General features: G+C 50.8%; 8 protein-coding genes across 8 annotated transcripts; 1 reads left to right on the top strand and 7 right to left on the bottom strand.

The window, feature by feature from the left end:
• Nucleotides 1–467: 467 nt before the first annotated feature.
• N0V89_003014 (uncharacterized protein) lies at nt 468–2,798 on the bottom strand (the record flags this gene model as incomplete). The annotated part of the gene is made up of 6 exons (XM_056211817.1): nt 468–806; nt 866–1,027; nt 1,075–1,159; nt 1,243–1,831; nt 1,889–2,156; nt 2,211–2,798. The coding sequence occupies 6 exons, from the start codon at nt 2,796–2,798 to the stop codon at nt 468–470; spliced, it is 2,031 nt and encodes a 676-aa protein (XP_056075290.1).
• Nucleotides 2,799–4,094: 1,296 nt separating this feature from the next.
• Nucleotides 4,095–5,893, bottom strand: N0V89_003013 (uncharacterized protein; the record flags this gene model as incomplete). The annotated part of the gene is made up of 3 exons (XM_056211816.1): nt 4,095–4,647; nt 5,176–5,344; nt 5,482–5,893. The coding sequence occupies 3 exons, from the start codon at nt 5,891–5,893 to the stop codon at nt 4,095–4,097; spliced, it is 1,134 nt and encodes a 377-aa protein (XP_056075289.1).
• Nucleotides 5,894–6,361: 468 nt separating this feature from the next.
• On the top strand, nt 6,362–7,465 carry N0V89_003012 (uncharacterized protein; the record flags this gene model as incomplete). The annotated part of the gene is made up of 1 exon (XM_056211815.1): nt 6,362–7,465. The coding sequence occupies one exon, from the start codon at nt 6,362–6,364 to the stop codon at nt 7,463–7,465; it is 1,104 nt and encodes a 367-aa protein (XP_056075288.1).
• A 1,216-nt stretch (nt 7,466–8,681) lies between these two features.
• On the bottom strand, nt 8,682–10,718 carry N0V89_003011 (uncharacterized protein; the record flags this gene model as incomplete). The annotated part of the gene is made up of 1 exon (XM_056211814.1): nt 8,682–10,718. The coding sequence occupies one exon, from the start codon at nt 10,716–10,718 to the stop codon at nt 8,682–8,684; it is 2,037 nt and encodes a 678-aa protein (XP_056075287.1).
• An 844-nt stretch (nt 10,719–11,562) lies between these two features.
• Nucleotides 11,563–12,099, bottom strand: N0V89_003010 (uncharacterized protein; the record flags this gene model as incomplete). Its single annotated transcript, XM_056211813.1, has 1 exon — nt 11,563–12,099. The coding sequence occupies one exon, from the start codon at nt 12,097–12,099 to the stop codon at nt 11,563–11,565; it is 537 nt and encodes a 178-aa protein (XP_056075286.1).
• Nucleotides 12,100–12,539: 440 nt separating this feature from the next.
• N0V89_003009 (uncharacterized protein) lies at nt 12,540–13,449 on the bottom strand (the record flags this gene model as incomplete). Its single annotated transcript, XM_056211812.1, has 3 exons — nt 12,540–12,902; nt 12,961–13,015; nt 13,070–13,449. 3 exons carry the CDS (start codon nt 13,447–13,449, stop codon nt 12,540–12,542), a joined length of 798 nt encoding a protein of 265 aa, XP_056075285.1.
• Nucleotides 13,450–14,464: 1,015 nt separating this feature from the next.
• N0V89_003008 (uncharacterized protein) lies at nt 14,465–14,837 on the bottom strand (the record flags this gene model as incomplete). The annotated part of the gene is made up of 2 exons (XM_056211811.1): nt 14,465–14,777; nt 14,830–14,837. The coding sequence occupies 2 exons, from the start codon at nt 14,835–14,837 to the stop codon at nt 14,465–14,467; spliced, it is 321 nt and encodes a 106-aa protein (XP_056075284.1).
• A 2,713-nt stretch (nt 14,838–17,550) lies between these two features.
• Nucleotides 17,551–19,158, bottom strand: N0V89_003007 (uncharacterized protein; the record flags this gene model as incomplete). Its single annotated transcript, XM_056211810.1, has 2 exons — nt 17,551–18,991; nt 19,151–19,158. The coding sequence occupies 2 exons, from the start codon at nt 19,156–19,158 to the stop codon at nt 17,551–17,553; spliced, it is 1,449 nt and encodes a 482-aa protein (XP_056075283.1).
• Nucleotides 19,159–19,494: the final 336 nt, after the last annotated feature.

Here is a 19,494-nt window from a genome sequence, read left to right as displayed (position 1 = left end):
AAGCTTTTACCAAGACGGCTAGCTTCCGTTTATATCACTAGCAACTTGAGAACCTTCTGTACAAGCGTGAACGATAATCAATGAGGATCGACGACTTTGACTTTCTGGCCAGCTTGAACGCCTTTTCGTGGCGCTAGGATTTGAAATTCTCGAGAGTGGGCCAGTGGTTTTGGGCTGCAGCCGCACCGGTAGTTTGAGAGCACTTCCATGATACTCCCGTGCTATATACAACATACGTACCTAGGTCCCCATCTACATGCATATATTGGCTTTACTCACGCAAGTATTCCGAACACAAGCTTCGATAATTCTCTAGCCCCACGCAGCATTGAATGCGAGGGCACGCAAAGATACTCCTTAGCAGATTCCGAGAGAATAGACGATGAGACTCGGCAAGTTAGTGGTACTCTTAATCAATTGGTTAACGCTAAGAGCCCAATTATCCAACGCTGTAAAGTATGAACGGGCTATAGCCTACTCCAGCTCGAGGTCCTGACCAGCGGTTCTTCAAATGTCTGGATGTCTTGTGGATTCTCCTCAACCGCATACTCCGGTGTGGCTCGCTTCACCCCGAAACGCCTACTTATCTCGACCAGTTGAGAGACCATAAACAATTTTCTCATCTGGACGGCGTCCTTGTGTACGAATCCATCTTCCACCAGCGTCTTGCATTTCTCCCATTCCAGAAAACCGAGCTGCTCGATGTTCTCCTTCGTCATCAAAGAACCGATGTATCGATGAAGTGGTCCGTCGGCTGGGTAGGTGACTGGCGCAGAGAAGGGGTGCTTTCTTCTTTTGTACAGTTCCTGCAGCGCTATCAGTCACATATTGCGAAGAAAGAAATACTAGATTGGGAAGAATGTACCTCGGTGATAAAAGGCTTAGCGGCTTCCTTGAGGATCCACTTTTCGTTGAGCGATTGCGTCTCGGGATCGTATCGGAATTTCACCGAGGGTGGGAGACTGTTGACGTACGTTGTCAAGTTGTGGTCAAGGAAAGGTTGTCGGCCTTCAATTGAGTTGGCCATCTGGAAACTTTTAGCGCGCGGTCGAAAAGATGAACTGTAGTACTGACCTCCACCCGGTCGCCTAAAGCAGTCAAGAGGACATTTTGTAGGAACATCTTCTGCCAGATGTACAACGCGGAGTGTAGTGTATGCCTAGACGCGCAGGTACGAAGTCAGTTAAGTCGGAAAAGTGGGGATAGTAACAATTATTTATGTCGAAGACATCGACTTCGCACCCGGGCAATACTTGCCACTTGAACTGTATCTTCTTTCGCACGGTACCTGATATGAGGTTGTGCACTCCTACAACTCGTGGATCCTGGATACCAAACTCTTGATGGGCCCAAGGTGACAGCAGCGACTCCGCGGTCATGAATGCAGTCATAGAGATGATGCCGACATTGTTGATCTGCTTCTTTGCGTAGATCGCCGATGGTGGATCAGCGGCGCGAAAGTTTTTGATCGTCTTCTGGTCTCCACCTTTGCTTCGCTCTTCCTCCTCCTCCAATAATCTCACTCGAAGGTCATCGGGCAAGCGAGGCAAGCTGCGCGAGGACCAGCTCTGATCTGGTTCACGCAAGAAATCTGCAAGCAGCTGGCCATACCCAGCAAACTGTTCATCTGCTCCTTCTCCTGTGAGGATCACCTTGACGCCATTCTCCCGTGTGAGTCGCGATAGAGCGACTTTTCCAATGAAGTTGAGGTCGATGAGCGGATGTTCGCAGAACCATGCGGCGTCAGAGTAGTTCTTCACGAATTCCTCTTCCGTCATTCGGACAACGTGCTTCTTGACTCCTAGCCATTCAGCGGTTCTTTGTGCAATCGCTGGTAAAACATTAGCATGTACGTGTATTCATAACAAAAGTGTCCGGCTGTACATACGCTCTTCGTCGAACTCGTCACCTGGACCGTCCAAAAACTTTATAGAAAAGCAATTGATATTGGCGGTTGCAGATTCTTTGTTACCAAGATGAACACCCTTCTCGACCATTAGGTGTTTTATCATGCCTGCTACGGTGGAGCTGTCGAGGCCACCAGACGGGAAGATTCCAACGGGAACATCAGCTCTCAGTCTAACTCTGACGGCGTCAAGTAGCCGCTCTCGCACGCCTTCAATCATTTCTTTTTCGTTCCTTGTCTCGGGCTCATGCTAAAGTATCATCGGATCAGCATGTGTTCACAAGAATAAAGGTCCTTCACATACCTTTTCTGGATACTCGATGTCCCAGTACTCGGTCTGGGTAACTGTGTTGAATGACTGAACAGTCATGTAACGACCTGCTTGGATTCTCTGCACGCTTTGGAAAAGCGTCCGCGTGTCGGTCAGATACGCAAACTCTAACAGACTCTGTACATCCCACTCGGGCTGCCATCCAAAGGCCAGGAATGCCTTCATCTCGCTCGCAATCAACAAGCGTCCGTCATGTACTGTATAGAACAATGGTTTTACGCCATATCGGTCTCTTGCCGCGAGAACAACCTCGGCTTTGCTGTCGTACAGGACGAACGCAAACTCGCCCCGGATGTACTCCATCATCGACACGCCATACTCCTTGTAAAGTGCAATCAAGATCTCGGAATCACAATTCGATCCGAAACTGTAGCCTTCCTTGATGAGATCCGCGCGGATCTCCTCCCAATCGTAGAACTCGCCGCAGACCACAGCATGTACAGTATCTTCAGGATCGTGAAAAGGTTGCTGCGCCTCTGGAGAGAGGTCCAGAATGGAGAGACGGACGTGTCCAAGGGCTCTGACATATGTCAGTTGCCTGTGGAAGCCTTTGGATGGCATTTACATACCGACGCGGTTATAGTTGCTGAACCAATACCCTCGATCATCAGGACCTCGATGTTTAATCGCTTCGAGAGATCCTTCCATCTGCTCACTCAGAAGTACACGCTCTCGCTCGTAAGCTTGCGCCAAGTTCTTCGCGCCGTAGCTGTTTGGCTTAGGAGCGTTCCCCTTCAAGGTGATAATGCACGATATGCCACACAGCCTTTTATTCGTATAGACAGTCAAACAGTGAGGTAAACTCTGAACACATAAGCGGAGAAGAGCGTGTTAATATTTGTTCCTGCCGACCCCGTAGGTAGGAAAAGGCCCGTTGAGCTATTTGTGTGACTGATGCCTCGGCCTCTGTCATCTGAGTAAGAGCTTGCTGGCTGAGAGAGATTAAACGGTAACGCTCAAGGACTGGAATTGGCTAGCTGAGATAGTAATCCCATCCGAGGCTTGCCATTCCACAAAAGACTTTTCCATTCAGTTGCTCCAGTTGAGCGAAGTGGCCCGCAGACAAAACCCAGCGTCATTACGTGTGCAGCCACATTGTACCTGGTCAGCTCGGATTACGTTTCGATACTATCGTATGAGCATAATATTTCCGATGTCGCCGTGCGAGGTTGAGTGCTACATCTGCTGACTGCTCGGTAGGCCAAATCCGGCACTCTTCCATGAGGCACGGTGCTTACTGCGCACTATAAGTCACTGGAATGCTTGCTGGACCAAAGAAGCTTGTGAATCGAGCGCCACTTTTGCTTAATGTGAAGTAGCTGCAGCCGAGCAGCCGCCGAATGTCTATTCCACTGCCGCTTCCCCTGCGTATGCGCGCGGATCCTCCGCATGCAGATCGGGACCTTGCTGCTTCCTGGCTAGTATGCGTAGGTCATTGGACCTTGAGTCATCTTGTCGGACAGAAGTGTTCGAAAGCGGCTCTGGCCTATTGCTCTCTGAGCCACAACCTCTTGTGTGTGTGGAGACACGATAGCCTGATGTCACAAAGCCAATGTACACATGGTGTACACCATCAGCAAGATCCCGTGAGCTGAGAGATCTTATGTGCAATGACCTAACAGTATGATGACATGCCGGCCGGTCGTGGTACAGAGGCGTCAGATAGCGTTAGGCGTTCCCAAGATCCAAGTCTAATTTACGTCATACCAAATTGCCGGAACATGTCAGCAGTAGTTGCCCGCTCAGAGCGATAATTCACACCGAATATGCTCACACCAGCTGTTTAGGATGAAAGAGTTTTCCCTCAATGCGAAGGACAGGACCGTAAGGTTGATGGTATTCGGGATCCTAAACTACTCAGCCCGACGTATTTGGCGCCTTCCCCGTGCAATTAAACCCCTTTGGATCTTCAACATTACTGCAAAGGAACTCTTCTGGCTTTGTACCATTGCTCTGAACTTTCAGGTCGTTGTCGAAGATGTCGATGTTCGTACAAGGTGCTGCACCACTGCACTGCAGACTCAGCACAAGATTGTTCTTCGTCGTGCCTGTGGTGTTTCCCCAGTGCATGTTTTCAATGTGGAACAGACTCGTATCGCATCCGCCTTCGACGCCGTTGTAACTGGTGCACTGTGTTATGTACCAAGGAGTGTCCACGTTTTGCAGGGTAAAATTGGTGAAGGAAATGTTACGAGCCCATCCTAGACCGCCTCCTCCACCGTTGGGCGGCACTCCTGTATTGCGCCCAGTCCAACTTTTGATTCGTCCTGCGTAAGCAGTGTCCAAGCAAATCGTGTCGATTGCAGTGATGTTTTCGATGAAGTTGACTTGGTTTTCGTACTGGCCGATGCTTCCCATTGCATATGCGAGACCCTTGTGGAACGTGTTGTTTGCCATATAAATGTTGGAGCTATTTTGCTTCATCGAAATGCTGTCCTATATGCGGCAGTGGTTAGCAGATGATCCACCATAAAGGGCTTGGTTGTACCGACATCGCCAGATTCAACGGTCCATCGAAGAAATGTGATGTCTAAAGGTGGGGTACAAAGTCAGTGTAATGTTCAGCAACCAGGGAAGTGGGTGAGGTAGGTGTTCTGGCTAGCTGCTCATGTCTCACACTTTTAGACTTAAAGATGTAACGCTCGGAATCTTAGACAATCGCCCAGTATGAACACCCACTTTGTACCCCGACATTGCGTACAATTTGCATAGATGGTATCGACGCCATCCGTATTCACATTGCAGCGGTCGAATTGAGTGGTGCAGCTGTTGTTCACGTAGATATCGCTAAGCTCTACGCGCTCGCTACGCATAACTGTAGACGTCCACCTAATGAAAGAAGCGAGCAGTCAGTGAATTGGCGCTTCGCAGCTAGTGGGAATCCAAGACGAGTATCTGATCCCAACATTAAGGGTGCTAATGGTATGATGTTGCTTACATTTGCGATTGGATGAAGCGCAGACCTTCGATAAGCGAGTTCGTAGTGTTGTGTATCGAGATTGCATGCGGCCGACCTTGCAAGTTGCTCGTTCCGTTGTTGAAGACGTACCATACGTCTCCATTTCCGAACAGAGTACCATAGCCATGTCCGTAAAAGTGAATATTATCTAGACAAACACCAGAAGTCAGCCGAGAGAAGAGATATTGCAGTAACGCTCAAGTGATACATGTATCACGTAGATACACATTACTGTTACAGAGTGCCTTTCACATGGCGGAATTGATGCTGCGGCGTAGTACGTACCGCCGCCAAGAAGCCATGCGGTAGACTGGTTCTGGAAACCAATTGGAAGGGAGTTGTTCAGCCAGTAGTCGATATCCTTGGACCATTCCATGGTTCCCTGGAGCTCAATATCCACATTCTTGAGGCCAGTTGTTGTCATGGCTTGGCCGACATAGTAAGTAGTATTGCTGAAAAGGATATGACCATCTTCTTTGCATTCGTTGAACGCTTTCAGAATGGCCGAAGTGTCGTCACCGTTAGGGTCACCAGATTTGACCTCGCAGGTCTTAGACTTCGGTGTGATGCTGTCTCGACCGTACAGATACGGCGGATATTCGCCTCCGTACTCTGGAAGCCACGGAGCTGGAGGATCAGGATCAACAACAGCAGTCGAAAGCGATGCAATTCCCAACAAGAGGAATATGGTGTTCATGATGCTGGTTTCGCGGAGTCTCTGGATTCCAAGCGTCCAAAAGCGGGTGGCGCAAGCCACCAAAGCTTGTGCTATATACATACCTTAGCAAAAGTCGACCGGGCCGGCAGACGCAAGCTTCAATACATATTTTTTGGGCCTCCGCAATATAATTACGCTATCTAGAAAAGATGTTCAAGAAGTTCGGCAAGCGTCCCGATTAGTGTACTCCAGAATGCGGGGGCGCACTGTGTAAGGCAGGTGAGCTGCAAAATACCCCTCAAACTTACTGTGCCTGATGATACATCATGACGATGTAACGTGAACCCACATTCGTACGTCCGTAGAGCAAGAGTCGTTTGGAGGATGTTCTCGAGATCGTTCTGGAGAAGGACAGGGGTCATCTATGTCGCGCTCGGACCCAACCAGCAGTGGCGTCACTGCACAGAACACCATGCTCTTTAATTTCTGCTGACGACAACACCCACCATGCTGACCGATGAAGTGATCGCCAAAGTAGCCACAAGGGCCAAAGAGCTGGCTGCGCATTCTTGGGAGTTTGGCACCGCCGCAGAAGCCCTCCTCGAGTTGGAGAACCCCGAACTTTCAGTCTTTCACAAGCATGCATTTTCACACGGCAAGATTGCTTCGGAGGTGGACAATCGCTGTCAGAGCCTCAAATATGTTGCACAACACATTCAGATAGATGGGTCGAAAACTCTGTGCGCAGACGACACTGGCGTGGCGGACCCAGCATCTCTCGGCGTCTCTGCAATACTCCTCGGTCAGCGTCATCCCGAATACCTTGCTGCAGCACAACGCCAGGTCAGGTATCTTCTCGAGGAAGCTCCACGATACGGTGAAACAGCTATTAGCCATCGCAAAGACGTTGAAGAAGTATGGGCAGACTTTATTTACATGATACCGCCCTTCCTCGCCTTTTATGCGGTAGCAGTCGATGATATAAACGTTATGGAGGCAGCAGTTGCACAGTGTGAGGCTTACTACAAGGAGTTGGCACAGAAGGACGAAAGTGGCCCTGATCATGGGCTATGGCATCATATTGCAGGTCCGAAGCATGATGATCCTGGGTACTGGTCAACTGGCAACGGTTGGGTCGCGGCCGGTCTCACACGAGTCCTCGCGACGCTAATGAGTTGGGAATCAACTCGAGGTTCTGGCTTCGAGGGAGTTGTATCACTCAAAAGAATGATCCGGGACTTGATCGATGGCGTTGTCACGACAGACTTACATCGTCACGAAGAGGAGCTACTACCTAACTATTTGTATGCGAAGGATGATGAACCGTGGTTTGGGGATGTAGCAGGCACTGCTTTATTGACAAGTGCAGTATATCGTATGATGCGGCTAGACTACGAGCACTTTCGGCGTTACCGGCAGTGGGCAGACAGAAAGAGCAAGGCTGTGTTTAGTTGCGTGGATCTTGAGAGCGGAATTGCAAGACCAACCGTGGATTCCTTAAAGCATGCTCAGCGAGAACCTCTGATGACGGGGAACCCTGAGGCACAAAGCTTTGTTGTTCTCATGTGGGCCGCTATGCGCGACTTTTACTTCACGCAAGAAGAGTGTTGAGGTGACGCATACCCTACTGATGGTTCCACGCAGTAGCATAGCTCAAGCCTGAGGAATATGACTAGGGTTGATGGTCAGACTAACACGTCCATGATCGAATCCAAAAAAAAGCTTGTAATTCCCGTAGCCATCATTGTCGGGGATCTTGACCTTGCATTGTGGCACTGAGTTGATCTGGTTTTACGTCTCGTCTTCGTGTAGTTCAGGCATGAGAAAGGTACTTTTACCAATCGTAGCTGTTTCCCCAATGTTTCTTAGCCGTTGACATGATGTCATGGCTGACACCAAATTGGTTCGGGTCCGTCCGCGTGTTCTCATACGTCTTAGGAGCCAGCCTTAGCTTGAGCAGCTGGTAGAAATGGTCGACTCCCTGCTGCGGAACCTTCAACTCAAACTCCTCCGGCTTGAGCGTCGCCCCGTGGGGGGATCTTGTCATAATACATAGTGTATGTACGGTACGATTACGCGCAGAGTACGGCGCTAAGTGCTCTCTTGTAACCCGCAGTATCATGTTCTTTGCCTGATATGAGATCACAGAGAGGACTCAAGTTGGATACTATGTCAGCGGCCCCGTACCGGTGGTGAAAATATGTGAGCATCACAGAGTAGCAAATGGATGGTCCTGTACCTCAGGACGATTCATGTCGTTTGCAGAGAGGCCTTGGAAGTATGGAAGGTTCGTTAAATAGATGCCCAAGATCGATGAAAGTGCAACGGAAGGCAATGCAAGAGTTCAATGTTGATCAAACCAAAGCCCTACAACCACGAGTCTCGGTGAGATCTTTTATGCGAGACTTTCTGGTAATTGAGATAGATGACTTGATTATACCGTATCGAATCTACGTATGTACACAACGGGACATGTATTTGTCTACACCCAAAGCTACATACAATGAACCAAAAATCTCTTTTTGCCGTACCACGATCAATGTCGTCTTGCATGTGGTGAGGATTCGATCCTGAGAGTACCCCGTGTAGACATGGCTCGGTCTTCGGAGGTATATTGTGATGGACAGAATTCATTTAACGCTCTACAGACAAACGTTAGCTGTCCGACAGCACATATATTCAGCAAAGACTCCTCCCAAACAGTTTCCACCTAACACCAACTAGAGGGTATACCAAATTTCCAGTTCGCCAAAGCAGTGCGTGATCATCATTATGTCATTGTCGTCGCATCACATCCATCCGTACACCCTCTTGGCCTCTAGTCCAACTAGAACCATCGCCTGTTCTCCAACTTCTGCCAGTATCTTCCCTTCTCCACTTCTTCCCTCGGTCCAACAAACTCTAACACCTTTCCCTGCCTCCCAATGCGGATATCCAGATCAAAGATATCATTCGCAGATCGCATCTCTTCCCTCGTTCCCAAACAGAAGCTTGCTCGAACGCGCACACCCCCAGGCCTTGCTTTGGCCACTTCGCTCAGATGAGGCGCAACGTCCTCCGCAACGCGGTATGCGAGGGCACTGGGCGTGAATCGCGTTTTCAGCATGACTGCCCAGCGATTGAAGTTCTGCTGCCGAGAGGGCTGGCTGGGAAATCGAGGCATCATTGCAGGGTCCACGGGTGGAGCGCTTGATGGAGTTGCCGGCGGCGTGACAACGACAAGTGCTGTAGAGGCCGGTGAACGCGTGTCCATCCACGATTGAATAATCTCAGTGTCGCGGTACTGATCCTCGAAAGACGTCAGAAGCCAGAAGGATAGAACCAATTGCTTCAGGTTGTCGAAGTGCCGTAGAGGGTAGAGGAGCGGGGTGGTTATTGGTGTCAAACACGAGAGGATGGGACTGCCGTTGTAACCACACAGCTTCAATTCTTCGATGGTCTGTGCGTGGTGGAGGGCGATAAACTGCATGAACGGGGCTTCTGCGCGCCAACCATAGTACGGCTCAAACATGAAGTCATCAGAAACCACTGTTCCGTTCTTGTACGATGCCAGAATGCCATCGAAATCCTCTTCTTCAAGCTGGTGCGTCGCATCGGAGGCATGATTCGGATCGTGCTGCTTTAGATCTACTCCTCGCGCGCCCCAGGTATTCCCAACGGGGAAGGTGACCCCTATGAGAACAAGCTTCTTCAACCGGCAATAGTGTAGCGCTCGTACTAGCTCCCTCTTCTCATCACGAGGAATGCCGCCTTCGAGCTTGAGCTGTTCGATCTTGCGCATGTGAGCGGCGAAATCGCTGATGAAGCGGCGACGGCGGATGCGCTCTTCCCGCTCGTGAGGCTCCCGACCATCGTCTGTGTTCATTTCCCCATTCGCAGAGTAGAAGCTGTCCAGCCGTAATTCGACAAGCACATTGCGGAGATGGGCCACAACAACCCGTGTCCGGACCAACACATCAGGGCTCGGCTTCAGATGGGAGTAGAAACGATCCAACGGCCATGCAAGGCATTGTATCTTTGTGTGTGCCTCCATGAAACTTAGGAACATGTCCTCCAAGAGAAACACGCCCTCAGGCAACCCTGTCTCTGGGACCACGGCATTACGTAGTTGGAACGACCGCAAGTTTGGGAACCTTAGCTGTGAGAGTTGCTGTAGGTCGCTGATTGCTATAGTGTCGTTACTCGAGCCGTTTTGGCGCCAGAGAATCCAATCTAGGTTCAAGCTGGTCAGCGTTGACCATGACTTTCCAATGATGTTCATCATAGGATTTGTAGGCCCCGACTTCAGATTAGGATAGGGAAACTGGTTTGAGTCAACATAGGGTTGAATCTCCGGACCATCAAAGTTAAGTCTGTCCCATATCAACGTGTCGTAAGCGTCTGCTTTCGCTCTTAGCTCCGCAGGGGTTGGGAGCACGATTGCCGGTGTCATTCGGGGTGGCGGAGTGTGTATGTCCACGGTGGTATATAAGAAGCCACCAGCAGCGTTGTGCATTGCAAGATGTCTACCACCGCGGGCGAGCTTGTACTCAAACTGTGCCTTGCTTCGCGCTGTGGTCTCTTCGGGCTCTACGCGCAGACGACGAATACGTACTGATTCCAGACCTGTAGCATATTCGGGTGAGAGTAAGTCGTTATAGTTCGTTCCAAATCCTGACAAGCACGAGCTCTCCACCCACAGTTTACGCAGCGATACGCGTTGTGGCCGCCTCCGATCCAAGAACGCCGCCAGCAGTATTCGCGTCAAGTTGTAGTGTCCGTAGATTATTCGCAGCGTATGTACGTTTACCAAGTTCCGAACCGCAAGCCAGAGCAGTGTCTGTATGCGATTATCCTGCGACAGGTTCTCAGAATCGAAGTACATATGCGGTAGTTCAGAGAAGATGTTCGGTGTCGGGAGGTGGCAACGGTGCGTCAGGACCTGGACTTTCGAGGCGATCAATGGATTCGTAGCCAGAATGTACAACTTTTGGATGATCGGTGTATCGTCGTGCTAGAGCAAGGTATGTCAGCGCATGTCGAATACAAAGGGTAGACGATTGGGCGACGAAGCTGGAGTACTGTGTTACCCCATGGCAAGCCATGCAGAGGCGAACACTCAATTCTTGGGAACAGGACCGACTCACCTCGTCTGGCTCCCCTCTACCCCGGTCACCAAAGATGTTGATTGTCTCATCGTTCACGTGGAGGTGCCATCTATCTGAAAGATTGACCATCTTCCACAGCAAGTCGGTCGCATGGCGGTGAAAGCATCTTGAGACGAGAGAGGCTTCTTTGAGATCCGAGGAGGGCAGAAAGGCGAATATCAGCTGCAGTAGTTCGTTTGGGAGGTTCTCAATCTGTCGTGCAGGTCAGTCGTGCTTGGGCAAACACGAAGGCCTCGCACGCGCAGGGGATGCGCCGCGCGTGCGACTCACTGATGACACTGGCTCGTCCTCGCGAGCGCGCGGGGTAGCAACGGCCCAGCTGGTATTCATGCTGGGAAGAGGTCATGCACGCTCATTTGGGGCCACAGGCAGAGTGGAACGTAGGACTTGAAGCTTGCGCGTCGTGTTTACTGTGTACAGGCTCCGCCTACAGCAACAGCAATATGATGCATCTAACAGGCGTGCACGGTCCGGCGCCAACCCCGCATCGCTCCACCCGTTTGCTCTCCACCTCCAGCCCTACACACTGAACCCATCTGCAAGTCGAAAAGCTCCTGAGCCTCATGCTGAATCGCCAGGGGCTCGCATTGCCGCTGCTTGCTTTTCTTCTCGAGCCTTCTTGAACTCGGGATCGCCCTGAATCCGCAGGCAACGAAACATCCCTATCCCCGGTTTCACGTCCTCGAAGCCATATTTTGGGTAGATCCGTTGCCCCAGGGGATCCGCTACGAGACTAACATACGCGTGGGGCGCATGTTCGTCGGCGTAAGCCACCAGCGATTCCATGATGCGTTTTCCCAGACCTTTGCTCTGGTGATCTGGATGCACGGCCATGTCGACTAGCTGGAGAAAGAGCGCTCCGTCGCCCAGAAGACGTCCCATTGCGACGGCAGCTTGCTTCGGTCCAGGAGTCTGCTCGTCGATCATGTGCTTTCGTTCGTAGGCAACGAAGCAAGTGAACGAATTTTGTAGTGATTTGGGCACTGCTTCCGCCATCGCTTCAGGCGGCGGTGGCGTCAGGTCTGCAAGCTTCCGAAGGTCGTGATACCCTTGGGGTGAAGGGAGGCCCTGGAGGACGACATATTGCTCGGCTGTCATTTTGTTCAGTTGATGTTGTTATCATATCGCAGCGTTGGGATGAAGCGATTTTATATTAGTCGAATCAGGCCGAGGGGTATGGTTCCACTCCGATTCCGTCACCTCGGAATTTCGCTCCAAATATCTTCACTATTCCACTGCTGCCTGACCATCGTGCATAAACACTACAGTCTAGTTTGCCATTGGGCTGTATATAACAATGCTCTCAAGAATCGGAAGTCGCGATGCTTCGCTCTTGACACAATAAAGACCACGTTAGCTAATTCGTGGCCTGTAAAGTGCATAGTATAATTGCGAGTCTGAATGATTTCTACGAATTGTGATGAGACAAGTCTAATGTTTCCTACACCAAAGACTCTCCATGCCCAACCTCATATCACTTCCATTGTACCACCACCTTCTTGGCTCATCACAGTCACCCGAAAGCAGCTCTGCCGCCCTTAAAGCTCCCCTTCCTCCACCTTGTTCTTCTTAATCCCACACCTCCTCAAACAACTCTCCACCCCCTGCGCCAACGTCGCCGGGACCAAATGCCTAAACTTGTCAATATCAGCGCCCTCCAAGAATTCCAGGCCCAGCGCCAGCCCCGCAAAGTCATCGTCCAGCAAGAACAGCGACTCAGCGGGCGTATTCAACCCCGGATCCTCGTCGTTGAAGGTAGCAACGAACACCATCTCGTCGCAGTCGGGGTTGAACTCTAGGTGCAATGCGCCCTGTGGGAAGACAGCCATGCTGTAGGTGTTGTGCTCGGCGCGGATCTTGCGCACACCGGTTTCGGTGACGAACTCGGTTATCATACGGCCCTAAGAACGGTTAGATGGGCAACGGAAAAGGTACAATGAAGAAGAAGGAGAGACGGACCTTGACAATGATGGCGAGTTCGGTGGCGCGGTTGTGGGTGTGGGGTGTGTTGAAGCTGGGCCCTAGGTCAGCATTGTCCACTCCTACAGTCTATTCATTATTGCTGTACCCGCAGGGTTTCGTAAACCCAATGGCGGCAGCAGCGCCATTGCCGATGAGCGCGGGCATCGTCAGGCTGATTGCGTTCACAAGAGTGCCGCCGCGGCCTTCGAGCTTTGCAAAGGGCACATTGGGAGGATTGATGAAGTCAAACTTGAAGGCGTCATCCGGGAGGAGTGCGTGGCGTGTCACGGAGTTGGGTGACGTCCTCAGCCTGGCGATTAGTTCGTAGTCAACGCCGGGAAGTGTGGTATTGAAAGGGAGAGGTGCGGGAAGAGGGAAGTCGGGGTCATTTGGGCGGGATGGACCACCGTCGTCGGCGAGGATCTTCTGTACGGGTCCTGCTAGAGTGATACTGGCAAGTGCCAGGATGGTGGACAAGGCAAACATGGCGATTTTGAAGCAATTGTTGTGGTGATCGAAGTGGTGAAGATGAACGCTGCGATGGTTCCATCAGGGGCCGCAATGATGCCTCTTATATGTCGCTGAAGGCTCCTTTCATTCGGCCTGCTCCGGGGCTATCTTCGAGAGTTCGTGTGTGTACATCTCGAACTGCGGTGAGCAGATGTTCTTGGCTAAGACAGCTGCCGCCCATGTCAGCACGAGAAAGAATTTCGTGCATAGAATCCCTGCGACCATACCGCATGATGTTGAAGATTCTCATTCGATTCTCCAGAAATTTCTTTGTGGAGGCGATGCTGCGGAATGAGATCCAATACCTTCTGTCATTTGTTCAGAGTGGGCGTAGAGAGTGAGCGTCGAGATGTCAGCTGACTCACCAAAGTGTACACCCTACTCTACAGAATTGGTGTTTACAGCTCTCGATGGAACGATGATGACTGTGATCGGTGTGAAGGAAAGCAAAAGCAAAAGCTGGAGGTGGCATCTCATCGTTGCTGATGCTGTCGACTTCGGGTTTGCTTCGAAACCATATTAATGGATACTTTCCATTGGATTGGAATTGACTGCAACGGGACCCAATTATGAATCCTCAATGAGACGTATCATCGCAGGCAGTTTGCTTTTGCAGATCATCGGTTCGGGTCAAGATGCCCACCCCAACCCTGTGGTATGCGCCTACTCCATGCCCGGAAAAGGTTGGAACTATCAGGACGTACATTCGATGATACTTGCTCCCAGGCCTCTTAAACTTCTCTGTCCCGACGATGATATACCTCAGTGACTGAGTGAAGGACCGGCTACGACTATCAAGGAATAGGGTTTCGGGAGCAGATGGATTGGCAAGTTCCCACGCCGGAGCTTGGATCTCGCTCGGTTGCCTGACTCTTTGCTCACCAGAATCTTCATGGTCATCTGCTATCTCGTCGCGATGCCAAGGCGAATAGATGTCATCAGCCCATGAAATTTCTCCAAACGGGAAATCCATGAATCTTATGGCACCTGCTTAGGCCATCCATGACCAAGAAGGGGTTTCATCACGGAAGGTATCGATAGGACTCAGAGACCAGCCGGTCCGCTTCCAGAGAAGGCATCGGTGCAGGTAACAATCAAACATGCCAAACCCGCCCTTTGTCTTGAAAGTCCGGACCAACCTTTTCTCCAAACCTCTAATAGCGACCGGCCTGTCTTCCATGAATGATGAGCTCATGGTCGCATATTTATCGTATAGGTTTTGGAAAAGCAGGATCTTTATGCCCTTTACTGATGAGTCGATAGGGTTGGGGAAATCCGAGTAACCAAGAAAGGATGCTTTCTTACTGTAGTTGTAATTGTAAGTGTGAAGAAATGTTAGATAAGCGAAGGACCTACTTGTTCATTATGGTCAATGTCTCACATCGCACGCCTTCTCTGCACTCCCAGTATGTTTTGTTCTCAGCAAAATAGATGGTCCGCCGAGACAGAGCTCGCTCCTGTAGTAACAAACCACGACGATTGAGGTGCCCTTGTTCAACGTCTCGTGTAAAGTCATCAATGGCATCGCACATGTAGTGAGACATTCTAACTTTTTTTTTTTTCACCATTATGCAATCCCGATAAGGACGGGGTGTGAGAAAGCCGTCGGTTGTCCAACTGGCACAGGTGGCTGCGATGTTGACGTACGCGCTGCTATATACTTGTTCCATGAGCTCGGATTCTTTCGCCCATTCTTCTGTATCGTCCTGTATGATACAACGAGAGTCGATCCAAAGATATTGTATGCCTAGAGATCGACAGATTAGAATGGCATTCCGGAATGTTTTTGGAAGTTTGTCGATTGTAATGCCATATTGATGCTGAGAAATATTGTCCTTGTAAGTACAGAATTTGCGATGCTGTTCGGGTAAGCCCCATTGATGAGAAAGCGCCATGTACCTGCCTAGGCTTGTGTGACCTCCTTAGAACGTGGCTACGGAATGCTGTTATTGCTGACGATATGCTGTCGTCGATGTTCCTTCTCTTCACCTTCCAGCCACTGGTAGACTTACCAATGAGGAGAGGCTCTCGTTAGTGTATCTTCGATTCCTCTCGGATACGGAGGTGATGCTGCTCGTAAACGTCGTCGTTGTCGTCTTTCTCTGAAGCCAATAGTTCTCTGCTTTCCCCGAAGAACTTTCTGGTGGTTCGGAGTTCACCTTCTCACGAGAATCTTTTCTGGCAAGACTATCGGCTGTCCTGCGATGAGTTCCACCCAGCAATCTTGCCTTGTCGAGAATTAGGGTCTCTAACGTTTTACAACTATAGATGGACCAGATACCAACTAGTCCTGATATTACCTGAGTACCTTAATTGCTGAGAGAAATGTAGACGTAAAGCTTCTTGCGAGTAACAAGGCCAAAACCAGGCTCTTCAATCATGGGATGTCCTGGGGCTGAATGCGAGCTAGAGCCTTTTGGCTGCGAGCTTCGGTAAGCGCATACATTGCGGGCCTCACTTTGAACGATACGCATGCTATGGATGCTATGCAGCAAGGCTGGTAAACGTGTTGAAGTATAATTGGAGGTCGTCTTCGAGGTTGTTCACCGGAAGAGGAGGGAATAGGCTGAACCGCTCCTTGGCGTGAGGACTTGACCGGTGCACTCAGTCGGAACTACCCCCGCTTTTCCATCACCATAATTGCGACCCACACATGCGTACTGCATCGGCTGCCGAACCCCTGAAATTGTTCGAGGAGACCAACCGTTATGCGAGATTTGAGCCACGAATTCTTATCGTGCATCGCCAGGGCCGAGAGGGCAGCAGGCTGTCTGGATCCATCGAGTCGAGCCAAGCTGCATAATCGGCTTGTCACTATCATGCAAGACCCCTGAAGTGTCATATACTGACGCGCGCCACACATATGCACGCACTTCAACAGGTAGGGCTGGATATGGTCACGATTGGCTAGTCATCCGCCTTTCGCTAGAGATGCTTACTACCAAATAACATGCGTTCGAGAGAGAACGCTGACTATATGGTGCTTGCAACAAAGGCTGGGCATCGCTGAAGCCATAGAAGCTTTGCATTCGGTAAATTGCCGGCACGGTGATATGAAACCCGAAAACATTCCGCATTTCACTGGGCCTGACGGAGGAAGACTGGTTGTTTCGGACGTGTATGTCTCCCGAGTTCATGACGAGGGAACTACTAATGGAGCCACCACACCAGCTACGAAGCACCCGAAACTCTCGCAAGCCAATTCACACCAAGAGCACACAGATATGACGTCTGGTCCATCGGGTGCATCTTCCTGAAATTCTCTCGCTGGATCTTTCACGACATGGCATCGGTAGATTCCTTCGGCTATGCAAGACATGCGCCCGATTACGCATTCTATCTTACCAACAGGGCAACATCAGCATCAAGAAGAAGAACAGAAACACATCCTGTAGTTACCACAGCTCTGAGGATGCTACGTCAAGACGATCGTTGCCAAGGCGACACCATCTTTGAAGGGTTTCCCACCTTTACCGAAACACGTTTGCTTCAAGTTGAAGTAGATCAGCGTGCCACGGTCACAGAAATGATTAAACAATTTCGAACAACCGTACAGGATGCGGACGCGGAACCAGCCCGACTGCTAAACGACGTCACACCTCCAGAAAAATTGCGATTTCCCAAGCGTACTCAAACCGGCACTACGGTGTCCGTCGATGGCACGATACCTGAATGACAGGTTGTCATGACACAGGCCCCTTGTGTTGCTGCTGCTCACTATCTTGTAGGGTTTCGCCACGGCGCAATTGTTCTATGTTGTGCACAACGGGTAGTCATCATCTCCACCTGACTACGCGTGGATGGTCGTAATTGAATCTTATTTTGTCTTATAACGCTTCGTACAGCGGAGACGACCCCCTTGTACGCTACATTACTTTTTTGTACAGAGATGTTTCATTGTACACTATACACAATTGTCATTCGTTACTCCCGGCTCTTGGTGTCTTCAAACCTCCTCTATGGTTTTGGAATGGTGAGGGCTTGCAGACTGAGTATAAGTTATCTTTCCATAATTACAGCGGGCGTTGGTCCTGTAGAAATGCACCGCTAAATGTGGATACCAGGAACCCGCTTCTTCTACCAAGTGTTACTCAGAACTCCCCCATTCTTCCAATTCACCATGTTCGTCACCGGCCGCAATTCATCAAGCTTACCACCAAACTCGATACCCTTACGCATGACTTGGCGATAGTTCCGTCCCGGTGAGATCTTACCCAGGACATACCCTTGGCGGGTCTCGACGCGATCCGGCACGTTGATGCTTCGGCCGACGACAGCTTCCATACCTTGCCACGCGAATGTGATAGCTTCTTTCGCGTCGCCCGGAACGCCTGCCTCATCAAGCATCATGATTTTTGTGTCGGGGAACGACTTTTGCAAAAACGATGTGATGTTAGGGTTCTTAGCACCACCGCCGCACATGAAGATCTCAGCTAGAGGTCCGTATTGCTGAGGCATGTATCGATGATAGTGATCAACGATGGCTTGTGCAGTGATGCGGGTGATTGTCGCCACAATGTCGTTCTGCGACAGGCCCTTGGCAAGGCCTCTCGCGATCATATCATCGGCGATGGTATCCCGGAACACTTCACGCCCAGTGGTCTTGGGTGGCTCTAGGGCGAAGTAAGGGTGTGTCGTTAGGAACTCGTCTACCATTTCTTGATCGACTGTGCCCGCCGCGCCCATCTTGCCGTCCTTATCGTACTCCATCTTGCCGTTGGTGAAGTGTCTGACGGCAGCATCGATGAAGACATTGCCGGGGCCCGTGTCGAAATCGAAGAATTCCTGATTCAGCTCCCCATCCCGGTCTGGAGGAATAAAGCATACGTTGGCAATGCCACCAATATTCTGACATGCTCGGAGCTTTGTAGGGTGGTGGAGCACTAGTGAGTCGAAGAATGCAATGAGTGGCGCACCTTGCCGCCCAGCGGCCTGATCCGAGACACGGAAATCTGTGACCGAGGTGATTCCTGTTCTTGAAGAGAGGTATGTGCCTTCAGCCATGGTCAAGGCAGATTTGGTGTGACCTTTCTCCGGCATACTGAGTAGCCAGATTGTCTGGCCGTGCGAGCCAATGACATCGATGTTTGAGAAGGATATGCTGTGTTTGGAAGCGAACTCGATCGCGGCGGATGCAAAAGTCTCTCCAAGCAGAACGTTGACTTCGGACAGCTCTTCAGGCGTGGTGCGGTTGTGGTAGATCATGTTCATAACGCGCTTCTTAATGACAGGTTCCAGGGGTATCTCGTCGTATTGGAGGAGCTCAAAGTTCATAGGCGATGAAGGCGAGTCCTGACGAAACCTGCAAAGAGCACAGTCGATGCCGTCCATAGATGTCCCGGAGTTCATGCCGAGGACAGTCAGATCGAGGGGGGCAGATCCGTGAAGACGGTCCGGACCTTGCCCGTTGACCTGATGGCCATTTTTGAAAGAGACCATGATAGAGGGAATGAGGAATTGAGGAATTTGGATGTCGTCGGAATCAGACAGGATGGTTATGTTCAGATAAAGTGAAACGCTGTAGATATCGCCACGAGCCCGCCATGTCGGCCCTTTTACGGCGGCGGCGCCAGAAAGGAAAAAGCTCCGGGTACGCGCACGTAGGCGACAATCCTGACTCTGGACGAACACCAGCAGTTGAAGTGGAGATGCAGTGGGCGCAAGTAGGGCCGGTAACGGCAGCATGTAAGCGCAAAGCCATTGTGGAGTTGAGGAACAGAGTGGGCCGGTCATCGCGTGGTCAAGGCGTACCGAGGCTTCTTAACCTGAATAGGCCAGGATGAAAGCTTGATTCCTCCGTGCTTAAATGGCTAAAAGCTCCCCTTGCCCGCAACAATCCTCCGCCTTCTCTCCACCTTCGCGCCCCGCATCGAGGCCACTTTACCTGGGCTCATCGTTTAAAACATGACTAGCGACTCGAACCGGCCAGCAAAACGCCGGCGTGTCACTCAAGCCTGCGATTACTGCCATCGGCGCAGTATCCGATGTCAGCTCGCTGAAGGAGACATCCACCAGCGATGC

This window comes from Didymosphaeria variabile, assembly GCF_027946475.1.
Source record: "Didymosphaeria variabile strain IMI 356815 chromosome Unknown scaffold_2, whole genome shotgun sequence".
Taxonomy (NCBI): Eukaryota; Fungi; Ascomycota; class Dothideomycetes; order Pleosporales; family Didymosphaeriaceae; genus Didymosphaeria; species Didymosphaeria variabile.
The sequence above is the reverse complement of the archived record's forward strand: the minus strand, read 5'-3'. Positions and strand labels throughout refer to the sequence as shown.